The 14,212-nt window shown below is 39.9% G+C and overlaps 1 protein-coding gene across 2 annotated transcripts in view; it reads left to right on the top strand.

Annotated features, from left to right (window-relative positions):
- Nucleotides 1-14,212, top strand: part of SAMD8 (sterile alpha motif domain containing 8) — a 324,372-nt gene that overhangs the window by 306,095 nt on the left and 4,065 nt on the right. For both annotated transcript variants that reach the window (XM_042459050.1, XM_042459051.1), the window contains exons 2-5: nucleotides 1,588-2,183; nucleotides 8,820-8,915; nucleotides 10,786-10,903; nucleotides 13,928-14,078. In XM_042459050.1, coding sequence (XP_042314984.1) covers nucleotides 1,600-2,183; nucleotides 8,820-8,915; nucleotides 10,786-10,903; nucleotides 13,928-14,078 — 949 coding nt within the window. In that variant the 5' untranslated portion in view covers nucleotides 1,588-1,599. The remainder of the gene's footprint in view (nucleotides 1-1,587; nucleotides 2,184-8,819; nucleotides 8,916-10,785; nucleotides 10,904-13,927; nucleotides 14,079-14,212) is intronic.

A 14,212-nucleotide genomic window follows, 5' to 3' on the forward strand; every position in this document is an offset into this window, starting at 1 on the left:
ATTCTATTGAACACTTTCTGCAGTATATTTGTCTAGAAAGCAACTGCTTGCTTCCAGCATGGAAGAGTTGCTTTATAACTAGCAAATTTCTTTAAATTGGCAAGAGCTACTCTTCTTCCCAGCTGCTAGGATTTCATAAACTGTTAACGTAAGTATGTGTAGACAAGCAAAAACTACTTTTAGGCATATCACTTTTCCTTGTTTCCTGATAAAGGTGCAGTATATTTATTCTTGCCTTATCATGACAGGTATATAATACTGAAGTGCCTTGTTAAACAGTGTTAGATTGTACTTAAGACTTTGGAATCAAAACTGTGGTGCCACTGATGTTGTCTTTTTAATTTTCTACTTATTGATAAAAGCATCAGAACAATTAATAATTTAAGAGTGAAACCTCTTTAAGGTACTTGCCATTAAATTATTTAAGATGGTATCAGAACAGTTAAGGGCATCAATTCGTAATTCCTGAAGCCCCAAAGCAATTTCTTTACAGGTGATTTTTCTGCCCCCAAAACTACAAAATGGAGACCCTCCCATGCAAAATGCAGCCCCACCGCTGCCAATTGTTCATTTTAAAAAATCAGCAAAAATTGACTGAAAACCTAACTGGAAATAATGTGTTCTTATTTCTGGTCATGGTGGATGTACTGGCATGGCCTGCTAGTGTGATACAAAAATGGCCCTACCAGTTGCCCACCCCTGCTTTGGAGCCTGCTTTTATCACAAATATGCTTGCAGTACCCCAAATCCCATCTGATCGTGGAAGCTAAACAGGGTTAGTCCTGGTTAGTACTTGGATGGGAAACCACCAATGAATACCTAGTGCTGGAGGTTGTATTTTAGAGAAAAGATTTGGAAAATCCTTATCTAAGAAAACCATGTGTAATTCATGGGATTGCAACAGATCAACAGGCAACTTGAAGGCACATACAAATGTTTTGATGCTCAATTGTTGGGATCCAGAGGTCTACTTGGTGCACCCAAGAAGTAGTTCTATGGAAATGCATGATAATGGACCATTATAGGTATATGTAATTACCGTACAAATGTGTCACCATCGGGTTTAAATTATGTAATGCTTAAGGGGTCTGTCAAACAGGTTGTGCCATGTGCATTATTGTGTCATGTGCATTGAGGAAATGCAAGTGTTGCAGAAAGCTCCCTGCCTGGCTTATAATATGGTTAGCCCGTCCCCATGCCTGTGGTACTGATCAACAGATGCATAGGAGGAGAGTACTCCTGTTCTCCTGTTGCTTAACTGCTTTACCTCATGAGGATTGAATGTTTCAGAATACTCAAAATTAACACATGCTATCTATCTAGTGCTTAGAATTTGAGGTTCCGTGTTATCTTAAGCCTTTTATATTAATGGTAATGTTCTTTATTTGAAACCTGATGTCTGAAGGTGGATTGTCTTCTCTAGATTTTAATTCAGGAACTTTTAAGAAGGATAGGCAGGACTCAGTGTTGTATTTTATAAGAAAATTGGAATTTTAGTATGTATATTGTAAGGCACTTTTTTAGGAAGTTATAACCTGATAACCTCTGCGTATTACTAACTTTATCTTTAAAATATCTGATTTTTAGGAGATAGAGAAAATGGAAGGCAGCACTCAGCTTTGCATTCGCCGTTGGTCTACCAGACATGTAGCCAAGTGGCTAAAGGAAGAAGGTTTTTGTGAATATGTGGACATTTTGTGTGATAAACACAGACTGGATGGAATTACACTACTGACCCTGACCGAATATGACTTGAGGTCTCCTCCTTTGGAAATCAAAGTTCTTGGTGATATCAAAAGGCTAATGTTGTCAATACGCAAGTTACAGAAGCACCATATTGAAGTTCTGGAAGAGCTTGGTTATAACAATGACAGTCCCATTGGTTCATTATCCCCCGTAATCGGCTCTCTTCAAGGAACAGACTGGTTCTGTAATGGTGAAGTGCAACGGGATTGTGATGACTGTGAGCCTGCTGCTGACTTGAATGCGGAACAGTATCAGTATGCAAATGGGAAAAACAAACATTCTACACGAAGACTGAACCCAGAGTACTGGAAAACAGCTTTGAGTTGTATATATGTTTTCATTGTGTTTGGCTTCACATCATTTGTCATGGTCATCGTTCATGAGCGTGTGCCTGACATGCAGACATACCCACCACTACCAGACATATTCCTAGACAGGTAAGTGCAGCTTAAGCCTTCCAAAGAAAAACTCTTAATGCAGATATATTCAACTGCTCTGATTAAAGTACAGTTTGCCCTGTAGGTGGCATTAAAATGAAATAAATAAATACATAAAATCATTAGCTTACAGTTGTAAACTGCTTAGACACTGCTTAGGCGGTATGAAGTGGTATGTAAATGAAGCTTGTTCGGCTAAAAAATTTGCAATGTGTGCATAGAATGAGTTTTGGATGCTCTTAGTAACTGCTGCCCATCCTTAGTCTTGAGTAATCGAGCCTTTTTACTACTGAGTGAATATATAAAAACTAGATTATTCAGGACTGTATTAATTATAATGACCTAAAGCACATTCTGAATGATACAGTTTCAAGTATTTGTATCATTTGTGAGGGCAATTCTGTTTAATCATTGTGTCTTAGTAACTAAGTACATTATTGTTTGGCTCTATGAATTGAAATCTATGAAGGCTTTTGCTAAAATAAATCAATGTGCTGCTAGACAATTTCCCCCACCCTCTTTCCCCTTCTTTTTTGCTTTTTTATCATTATTTAATATAACCTTAATACAGTATATACTGAAAGATGTAGGTTTCATCTGAAGGTAGGTATGCACAAAGCTTCTAGTCTGAATTGCGGATCTCTTGCATTTACACCCAGACCCTTCTTTCTGGATCAGATATTCTGGGTCAGAATAGTGTATAGGAGTTTTTTTAAAAAATTTATTTATATACCACTATTCCAAAGATCATAGCGGTGAACAGCAAGTAAGCTAATTAGCAAGTAAGCTAATTTGCCCCCAACAGTCTGGGTACTCATTTTAGCAACCTCCTCGGAAGGATGCAAGCCTGAGTCGAGCTTGGAGTTTGGCAGAAACCTTGCAGATATCCGGAAGCTGCACCAAAGCTGCACTCCAGTGCTTAGGAATGGAGTGTGGCTTTGGCGCGACCTCCGGACTCTTAGGGCCCATGCATCATTTAAATAGCATACCCCCAAAGAGACCTGAAGCAGCTTTATTTTGGCAGTCTGTAACAGGCCTTAGTTATCCAATAGGAGGCGTAAATAAAAAGAGTCAGTTTTACCTGGGAATTTACTGAGTAGTGGGCTAATCAGTTGATGACGAATGTCCCTATAGAATTGACAGTAAAGGAGAACATGCTCATTGGTTTCAACAGTGCCCAAGCCACATGGGCAAAAACGAGATTCAAAAGGTGTTTTTTTAAATCTACCTTCCAACATGGCCGTGGGCAACACATTGAAACGTGCCAAAGTTAGAGCCCTTCTAAAGTTCGGGAGAGCAACATGGAATAGATATGGAGCTGGGGAGGGGACCAAGACTTGAACACTGAACAAGACATATTTTGAAAGGGAAGCGGAATCCATGTATCTTTCTACTTCTAGATTTTTTTATGTTTAATAATAGATTTAGCTCTATCAGATTTAGCTCTATCATTTTTATTGAGACCTAGCTTGGAGAGGAGCTCAGCAGCAGAGAAAGAGGTCTTGGGCACGCCTGAGCTCTCCTCCTCCCAGCCCTCGGAGCCAGAGGCAGCGTGGGTCCTCCAAGCTCAGCCTGAGACTACAAAAACCCTCCACCAACACCTGCTCTGAGAGGGATTAAATGTATTTATAAAACATAAAAAATAAGAATTGAGCCCACCCTGAATTTGAAATTGTGCACAATTTAATTAGGCAAGGTTAATGCTTGTTATTCATTTCTGCCAATGAAAGTCTCTGGACTGGATCTATAGTATTTTTAATAAAGATTTTCTGAGTTCTAACTACTGAAGCCTGGATTTCTGAACTGATATTCTGTGAGAACTGGACAGTTAAGAAAATGGACAAAAAGAGAATAAATTCATTTGAGATGTGGTGCTAGAGAAGAGTGCTGAGGATACTGTGGACAGCAAAATGAACAAATAAATGGGTCATTGACTAGATGAAACCTGGAATTTCCCTGGGTAAAAGTTGACTAAACGGACACTGTCATACTTTGTCCACATCATGAGAAGGCATGAATCATTAGAAAAGACAATAATGTTAGGAAAGTTGGAAGGAAGAAGAATGAAAGGAAGACCACATGCTAGATGGATGGACTTAATTAAGAAAGTCATGAGTATGACTGTGCTAGAGCTTAGGAGAACAGGAAGTCTTGGAGATGTGTCATCCGCAAGACTGCCATGCGTTTTTTGCTTTTGCTACTGTCAGAATATTGTACTACAGGATCTGATAAAAGGGACAGGAGGTCTACATAAATACTCAGGAATGAATAGTAACATTATTTTCCTGATGGATAATCACAAAATGTGTGATAAACAGATAAGCCTTTTTTTAAAAAATCCAACACTGGGAATTGCATGACATCTTTGTGGAAACTCTTGCTCAGTGAATACTACAAGAGTGAAAGCCCTCCTGCCCAATACAGCCACACAGACCTAATTTGGCTTTAGCACAGTAAGCAAAACCTCTCCTTTTGCTCCTGAACAAAAAGACCATGCAGTATATATGGGAGAAGATGGCTTCCAAGGTGGACTGGTCCTGAACTGCAGGACATTATGTAAGCTGCAGGTATTGACTTGGCAGCCAGTGCAATTCAAAATTAGTATGGAAACACAAGAAAGCTATTTGCTGTTTTGATCATTTATATCCTACTCATCCTTACCACTTTGGGTAGCTCACCATATTTTAACGTCTACATCATAAACGGACTATTTCAAATCAATTTTTGAGCACTGCTAAAAAAAAGCCTGCTGTCCTGCAGTAGAGATCACATGAGCAGTTCTTGTTGGGAGGAAGGGATGCAGTCACCCAGCAACAGCTTTTGGTCCTCTAGGCTAGCACTGAGGCCAGTTTATCATTTCTGTAGCCACAAGGCATCCTTTGTTTTTGATTCACATGATGTAATGGCTGCAGAATTTGACACTGAATTTAGCCCATGTATTTTTTTTTTGAAAAAAATTAAGTTTGTCGATATTTTAAAGATAAAGATTGTATACTGAATGTTAGATAGAACTGCTAGTACGTATCAGAGTTCTGGGATGGATTTGGAGAAGTGAGTGCTAAAAGACAAGGCAGCAAAACAAAACCAAAATAACAATCACGAGTGGCTCCTTTCTTATTATCCTTTTGTAACACGGAGGCATGTGACTGCAGAACATACGCCAGCAGAATTCTCAAGCATTTGTATATTTGGGCTGATGAAACAGAACGCATGTGCCCTCTCCCAGAAGGATGTGTCACTGGTGCTGATTGCAAAGCACTTAAGAAACAAGGCTAAAATATTCATTAGAAGTTCTAGGTCAAGAAAAAGGCCTGAGCTTTTCCCTGATTATAATTGGCTTATAATAGGTGGGAATAACAAGAATGCAATGACTGAACAGATAGAGGAGCCATTATTGTAGATTAAGTCATCAGTAGCTTAGCGCTTAAATTTATTACATGATTCTGTCATATTAGGAATGTGAAGTCAAAGGCTTTCATGGATGGCATCTGTAGTATTTGTGGGGTTTTGGGGCTATGTGGCCATGTTCTAGAAGAGTTTATTCTTGACGTTTCGCCAGCATCTGTGGCTTTCATCTTTATTCATTTGGAATGTTTGCTCTTTCTGTATGAACATTTTAGAGATATACAGTCCGCCCTCTCCTTATGCAGGGGATCCGTTCTGGACCCCTCCGCGTAAGGCGAATTCCACCTGTGCTCAAGCCCCATTGGAAACAATGGGGCTTGTGCGAGGCAGTGCGGCGGCACACGGGGCGCAATGGGCACGCACGCCCATTCAGTTGAATGGGACATGCCGCCCCTTCTGCCCTGTGCGTGCCCCGTGGCTTGAGCATGTAAGCTCAAGTCCGCGTAAAGCGCGCCCGCTTATGACGTGGGCGCACTGTACTAGCTATTCCTGTTGTTGTGTGCCTTCAAGTTGTTTCCGGCTTATGGCAAACCTAAGGTGAAACCTGTCATGAGGTTTCCTTGACATTATTTGTTTAAAGAGGTTTTTGCCTTTGCCTTCCTCTGAGGGTGAGATAATGTGACTTGCCCAGTGGGTCTCCATGCCTGAGCAGGGATTTAAACTCTGATCTCCAGATTCACAGTCCAACACTCAAAGCTCCTGTACCATGCTGACTCTCGCTAGCTATTCTATCCTGTGTTTAATTTTTAAAAAAAACTATATGGTGGCAATACCTATGAGCTTTTCCATATATTTAGGGCTGTCTACTGACAGTGTTTATGAAATAGAAAAAATTGTTATCCGGCTGTAGGTTACGAGATTCAATATTGCCTGGGTTCTATTTAGAGATTCTCCCAGAAGTGACAGTCTCCCTCATGGGTATTCTCTACAGAGCTTAAATTACTGGTTTAGATTATTTGTAGTGCTGCATATTTTACATATGTAGGTAGCTGTGTGTGTTTTTTCTAAGTACTTGTTTCTTGGGAATAATCACGTGCACATTTGTCCTGTGTAGAATACTGTCAAGACCCAGCAGCAGCGATGAAGCAGATGATGAAGCTGCAATAAAAATGTTCTAAATGCTAAATTTCTCAGGATTGATGCCCTCTCTATTGTCATAGTTGTTTTTTGTCTCTCAGGACATCACAGGACCATAAGGGTTGGCTGTGTCTGTACTTCTTGAAAATGTATGACCATGAATAGCCTTCCATCAGCATTAATAATTAAGTGAAATGCATAGCCCCGTATTTGGTTTCTCCCACCGTAAAGGGATGAAGGCTCATCTTAACCTCAGAGATTTAGAACAGTAGTTCTGGAAGAACATAGGAAAATTCTCTTAGGTTCTGTAGTCAGGTGATCAGGACTGTTAGCTGGTGTCCTCTCCAGACATTTGTGTCAGGACAGATTTATGTACATCTCAGAAACGCATGAAGGCTTGATTTTTTTAACTTGCCTTGAAATAAAAGCATTGAATTGAAAAAATATTTGGCATTTATTTCATCTCTCCTAATGCATTTATGAGATTTATGGTGCTTCAAGTACAAAATGGAAATTGGAAGTGTTATATATTACTTGCAGACTTGGCTCTTTTTGTAGGCATGGTGAGGATTCATTATATGAGAGTGACGATTTCACGTGAACTAAATCTGGAGGATATATCACTAAGAGCATAACTGCTTTTGGGGACAAGTCTAGCTCAGTAATCCATAAATCATGGGCATGGGATTTTGAGTCTAGAACCTTCTTTCTACAACCGTTTTCTCAGCCGACTTCAGTTTATATATTTAAACATGAATAAGGAGCAAAATTCCTGGAGGGATACCAGACAGAGGTACAGTATGGGATGATCAGTCTTTGGACGCAAGGCAGAAGTGGCTTAGGATATTGCTTATTTCTTTATAACAAGGGATTTCTCCCTCATCCTTCCACATAGTGCCTTCATTTAAGAAAAACAAAGAGAAATGGACTTTGCCAGTAGAAGTATAACAGGTGGCTGTGATGTCCTCTGGTAGGTAGACCATGTTGCAGTGCCATCATTTGATGTGGCTGCTGCTTGTGTAAGGAGGTCTTCATTATCTCCTTGCATAGAAGCAACAAACCATCAATGTGAAGAAGGGAGAAAGATATGGAAGTGGTATATAGAATCATAGAATTGTAAGAGACCACAAGGGTCACCCAGTCCAACCCCCTGCCATATAGAAATATACAATCAAAGCACTCCTGAGTCCTAACAGATGGCCTCTGTTTAAAGGCCTCAAAAGAAAGAGACCCCACCACTGTCTGAGGCAGCATTTTCCACTCTTGTAGAGCTCTTAGCTATCAGAGAACATTCTTCATAATGTGTAGGTGGAATTTCTTTTCTTGTAGCTTGAATCCATTGCTTTGTTCCCTAGTTTCTGGAGCAGCAGGAAACAAGCTTGTTCCATCCTCGATATGACCTTCAAATATTTAGACATGGTTATCATGTCACACCTTAACCTTCTTTTCTCTAGACTAAACATACTGTATAGGTCTATAAGAGTTATTACTGTAATTTATATATTACTTAGAAAGCATTTTGAGAGAGTAAAGAAAAGCTAAAGCAATATTTTAAGATGTTACATTTTACCCATATATCTGAAAGAGGAAAAAGAGGATTTTTAATAAAAAGTAATATCTATTAATTCTGATATTTCCAGTAGAAAAGTACTGTAGTAAAGGGGGACATATTTGCATGGTTAGCCATTTTTTTTTACCGTGGCCTTATAACACTTTGGCTCAATAGGCATATTATCTGCATGACTGATGCCTACTAATGCATTCTGTTACTAGATCAAGCTACTATTTTGTCTTTCAGTTGGCTTCAAAAATGTGTTTATTTGTGGCAGAGCCATATTATGACTGCAGAATGTTAGATAGATAGTCTTGCACGTTGTATATAAAGTATTAACTTCCACATAATTTTTGTCCTGATAAATCTGAATTCAGATTTACTCCTTGATATGCCATGTTTAAGTACCAAGACTGAGTTCAAATAAACCTGTCTGCCATTACAAGCAATGTGATGTGGAATTGGTCATATACATGAACAGAGTTAGATTTTTAAAGATGTGAATTACGTATGAACTTCCATTTTCTTTTGCTGAAAATGCAGGTCAGTGACTTTGACTTTTAAGATACTCATATCATGTTATTTTTCATTTCTATTTTTAGTGTTCCTAGGATACCATGGGCTTTTGCCATGACTGAAGTGTGTGGAGTGATTCTCTGCTACATCTGGTTGCTCGTTCTCCTACTTCATAAACATAGGTATAGTTCCTGTGTCTTGAATTAATAGGTTACCTTGTTTTAGGACTTCAGCATATCTGTTATCTACCACTGTTCTGGAAGAGAATCAAGGAGAACTTGATTTGCCATTAATTGGGAATACTAAAGTCCACTGGATACAAAGAAGTACTATAGGAGGCCGAAACTGAACCCATGGCAGCTACTCAACACGGTGAGGCACAGGTGTGTAGCAGTTTGCCACATGTTCAGTCAGTACCACAAAACAGTTGAGAATGAGTTGATGTGTGAAAAACTGTGACAGACATGCATGGCAAACTGCAGCACAATGTACTAGCCCAGTGTATAGCTGGCTGTGAAAAAGAAGATGGCATGTCATTGCCACAAGTACTGTATATGGGACAACTGCTGCACATACTCTGTTTCAAAAGGTCCTTATGCTGAGGCTTACCAGCAGCTTTTCAGTCAGCAGGAGATGTTAATGTCAATAATTATTGATATTGAATTGATTGGTGGGCAGCCAATCGCGATCTTATTTTGATGCCTGGAAAATTAATGCAATCTTTTTTTCCCCTTTTTTTACTGCTAATACGTTTGAGCCCCATGAAGATGCAACTTGCATAGTAAAACCTGTACTTGGAGGAAGATTACATTATTGTAATCACTCACCTGGTGCAATTTGCATGTTGGATATATTTTAATAAGGTGCTGCATAGGTGGAGCAAAGTGCTTCTAGATGAGGTCCACAGTTTTGTGCTGTCTTTTATAGGCAGCATCCACGATCTTGCATTGTGCCTGTAGGAACCCTGGCTTCCCTTCAGGTTTGTATTTGGACAGTGATATGGTGCTCTGCTTTATGACATTGGATTTCTGAGGACCACAGTTGACAGGTTTAAACCAGGTTGGTTTAAATCTTGGTTTAAACCAAATGGCTTTTTTATTGTTTATTGTTAATTGTTAGACCAGCATCCAGTGTCATTTGCTCCTTGTTAATCACTTTATTTTATCGTGCAAGAAATGCCATTCAGAAACAAATCCTTCAATTAACAGAAGTTTAGCCAAAACAATTTGCTTTAAAAGAACACTTTTAGAACAAGTATTTAAGCTACTGGACATAACATCTGAAGTGTATTTTGCTATTTAATTTAGTCTCCTAGTTTACCAACTTGTCAATACTCAAAGTTTTATGAAAGATGTAAATCATATCAAAGCCTAATAACTTTGGATTGTTAATGTTAGAAAGCATTAAAACATGGCTGATCATAGTTAACTCGTATGATCCATAAAATGTTTCACAGTATTAATAAGCAGGATTTAATTCTTTTTCATGAAAAGATTAACATTTTAAAAAATGCTTAAAACAAAACAAACACATGTTTGTTTTTGGTTTTTAAAAAACTGGGTATATTTTCAACCCTGAGTACAGTACTCAGACTGATTGCTTGTGTCTAATCCAGCAATAATTTAGAATGTCATACTTTCTTCTGAAAGACATGACAACTTTTTTTGTGTGTGTGAAATTAGATTGATCTCATTACTCTTATGTTGAGCAATTAAACATGATTTCTGTTCTTCCAATGTAGCCATCTGCATTGCACCCAAGCAAACCAAAATAAAAAAATATGAGTTCAAAAGGCTATCAAAGCAAGCAGGTTTGTTCACTCCAAGTGTATCTCCTGGAAGAAAAGTATTCATTTTCATCGTTCTCAAACGGTCACCTGTACCCCTTGAAAAGCATCTCTGGAGAAGTGTCCCCCCACTTGACCACTTCTCTACCACAGTATATGGGATGCCTTGGTATAGCAGGGACAAGATATATTTCTTCCATGAATTTCTTTAGTTTACCTTATTTGAGGATTGAATACTGAAGCCAATTTCTTCTGCTTCTTTCTAGATCTATCCTTTTACGACGATTATGCAGTCTGATGGGTACAGTATTTTTATTGCGTTGCATTACAATGTTTGTGACCTCCCTGTCTGTGCCAGGCCAACATTTGCAGTGTTCTGGAAAGGTAAGGCCCCAGTTCCATTGCTTGATTTTTTTTCCTTTTGCTGCATTCTTGGGACTAAATGACACTTCTGACAAATTTATTTATTTATTTATTTTGAGTATTTATACCCCGCTCTTCAGCTACAAAGGGTCTCAGGGCGGCTTACAAATTTTTAATTAGACAGTTCCATGCCCTCAGGTTTACAATCTAAAAAGACATGACACAAAAGGAGGAGAGAATGGTAATGGGGAAGGGGATCAAGTCTAGTAGTTCTTCTCTCCCTCTGATACCAGGGCCATGGTATTCTTTCTCTGGGCTAGGCATGATGGAGCTATGCCTGCCCTTCTCTCCATCTGAGTCCAGGATGATGGCAGATGGACTGGAAGGGAGGGCCCTTCTTTCAAATTAGGAATATAAGAAGTCCCTTTTTTCAGCTTAGACTCTTTGTCTATTCAGTCCAGTCTTGTCTTCTCCAGCCTTCCCTTTTCATATCAGACTACATGTCTCATCATCTTCAGACAAAATAGTTAATGGCAAGATGTAATAGGAGTCATGCTACCACACATCTGGAATGCAATAGGTTCTGGGAGGATAGTTTGATTGGTTTGGCAGCAGCTCTCCAGTGACTTGGGTAGGGGATTCAACATCACCACCTACTTGAACCTTTAAACTTTGAATGGGGAACTACAGAACATTCTGGGGGCCAGTTTTCCACTGCCAGGAATCTCTACAGGCTGTACCAGGTCCCCAGATGCCCTCCGTCAAAGGAAAACATAGAAGTGGTTTCCAGCCTGCTTTTGGTTTAATTTTAAAAAAAAAATGTTTTGAAAGTATCAGAAGGGTTGGGAGGCTTCTGATCCTGCCTCAAAAAACTAAAGAACTGCTACCCTTAGAAGTGTCAAAAGTTCTGTATAGTAATGTTTTCTGCCTCCCAAAAGCTGGCTCTGTGTATGTGTGGGTGGAGGGATCTGCAAGTAGAAAGAACAGCCCTAGAGGAAACATTTTGTCCATCCCTGTTTTAACTGGCTATATCAGAGATGAATTAGGGACCTTCTGTGTACAGCGCATGTACTGATCTATGCTCCTTTCCCCCAAATTGAATTCTAGTGTATTGAAGGCTGGTTGTTGAAATCTGTATCCAGTAGCTTGATATAAAGGTTCAGAAAATAGCCTTCCCATTAGCTGATATGAGCAACATGGGTTCTCTGGAATATATTTACTGTGTTTATAGGTAGACATTGTCCAATTATGGTGACAGTTTTTGCCATTTCAGTATTGAATGGCAAAAGGCTAGTGGCTTTTCTTGTGTTGATTGATGTACCATGAAGCCCAAAGAGCACATTTCAAAAATTTGTAGCTCACTGTATCTCAGGGATGTGGAGAAATGGAGAAATGAGTTGATCATAAGATAATTCTTCCAGACTTGAATCAGTGCTGCTTAAAATAGAATTCCTCAGTGGGCTTTTCACAGTCATAAATCTCTTTTCAGTCATGACCTCACTAAATAATCTTAGCAAATTACTGTATCTCACCTTCTCGTGTACAATATGGGAATAATATTGAACTACTCTACAGAGTTGTTGCACAGAATTCTGAAATGATGGAGATGAAGCTATTTGAACACTTACACCTTCATAAAGGCAAAGTTACATAAAAATTAATTAAAAATTCAAGAGCTGTGAAAAAACGTAGCTCTTGCTCAGTCTTTTTATGTATTATGGTTCATAAATACATAGACATACGTATGCACAGAATGTGCTTAAGGACTTCAATATATATTAGCTGTAAAATATGAAAATGCATTTTTCAGTTGAATATAGATATTCAATTGGTCTTTGATGACACTGATTATCTAGACCCATTTCAAACCGGCTTTCGGGCGGGCTACGGAGTTGAGACTGCCATGGTCGCCCTGGTCGACGATTTCCGTCTGGGCATGGACAGGGGACATGCTATTTAACATTTACATGAAACCGCTGGGAGAGATCATCCAGAGACACGGGGCGCGGTGTTATCAGTACGCTGATGACACCCAAATATATTTCTCTGTGTCTCTGACTGATGCAGTGACCAGGGATGGCATCTCTCCTCTGGATGCCTGTCTGGAGTCGGTAATGGGCTGGATGAGGGAAAACAGACTCAGTTTGAATCCAGAGAAAACGGAAGTGCTCGTGATAGGTTCCCTGGGGATGGATATTTGTCCACCTGTCCTGAACAGGATCACGCTTCCCGTGAAGGACTCAGTTCGCAGTCTGGGGGTGCTCCTGGACTCGTCACTCCACCTTACATCTCAGGTGGATGCGACGGTTAGGAGCACCTGTTATCAGCTTCGGCTGATACGCCAGCTGCGACCCTACCTGGGCCGGGGGGACCTTGAAACGGTGGTCCATGCTCTGGTAACCTCTCGTTTGGACTTCTGTAATGCGCTCTACATGGGGCAACCCTTGTACCATACTCAGAAGCTTCAACTGGTTCAGAATATGGCAGCTAGACTGGTCACTGGATCTTCCAGGGCCAGTCATATAACACCAGTCCTTAAAGACCTCCATTGGCTGCCCATTCGCTTCCGGGCGCAATACAAGGTGTTGGTTATTACCCATAAAGCCCTAAATGGCTTGGGCCCAGGGTACTTGGAGGACCACCTCTCTCCGTACAATCCGCCCCGCACACTCAGGTCGGCCGGGAAGCAATTGCTTCGAGTTCTGGAGGCAAGATATTCTACCACCACACAGAGGGCCTTTTCCACCTCGGCCCCCAAGCCTGGACCAATTTAAAAAGGGGCTTAAAACATACCTCTTCCAGCAGGCATACCCCTAATACCCCCGAAGTAACTCCTTCTTTCCCCTCACTTTTGCACTATTGTGCTAGTTTGGAAAGTTATTGTACTGTAGTATGTTTTAATTGATGTTTTATTGCTTGATGCTTTTATTGTAACTTGGATTGTATGGTCTATATGCTGTAACCCGCCTTGATCTCTGGAAAGGCGGGCTAAAAATAAAGTTTTATTATTTATTATTTATTATTATTATATGATTCTAATTCTAGCTCTATGGCAACGTATGGGCAAAACTTCAGCGGGCCTTTGCAATTTGGAGCGGGTTTGGAATGACACTAACTGGAGTGCATACCTGTGGAGACTACATGTTCAGTGGCCATACTGTTGTTCTGACTATGCTAAACTTCTTCGTCACCGAATGTAAGTGCAACACTAAAAAGATTAAGTGTGTCGCTACTTCCACAACTATTGTTATATCTTGCTTTTTTGTTCAAGAGGCTAAAAAGATGGGGGAGAAAACAGGTTTCAACTGAAGAAAAGACAGGAAACTATAT

This window comes from Sceloporus undulatus, chromosome 3, assembly GCF_019175285.1.
Source record: "Sceloporus undulatus isolate JIND9_A2432 ecotype Alabama chromosome 3, SceUnd_v1.1, whole genome shotgun sequence".
Taxonomy (NCBI): domain Eukaryota; kingdom Metazoa; phylum Chordata; class Lepidosauria; order Squamata; family Phrynosomatidae; genus Sceloporus; species Sceloporus undulatus.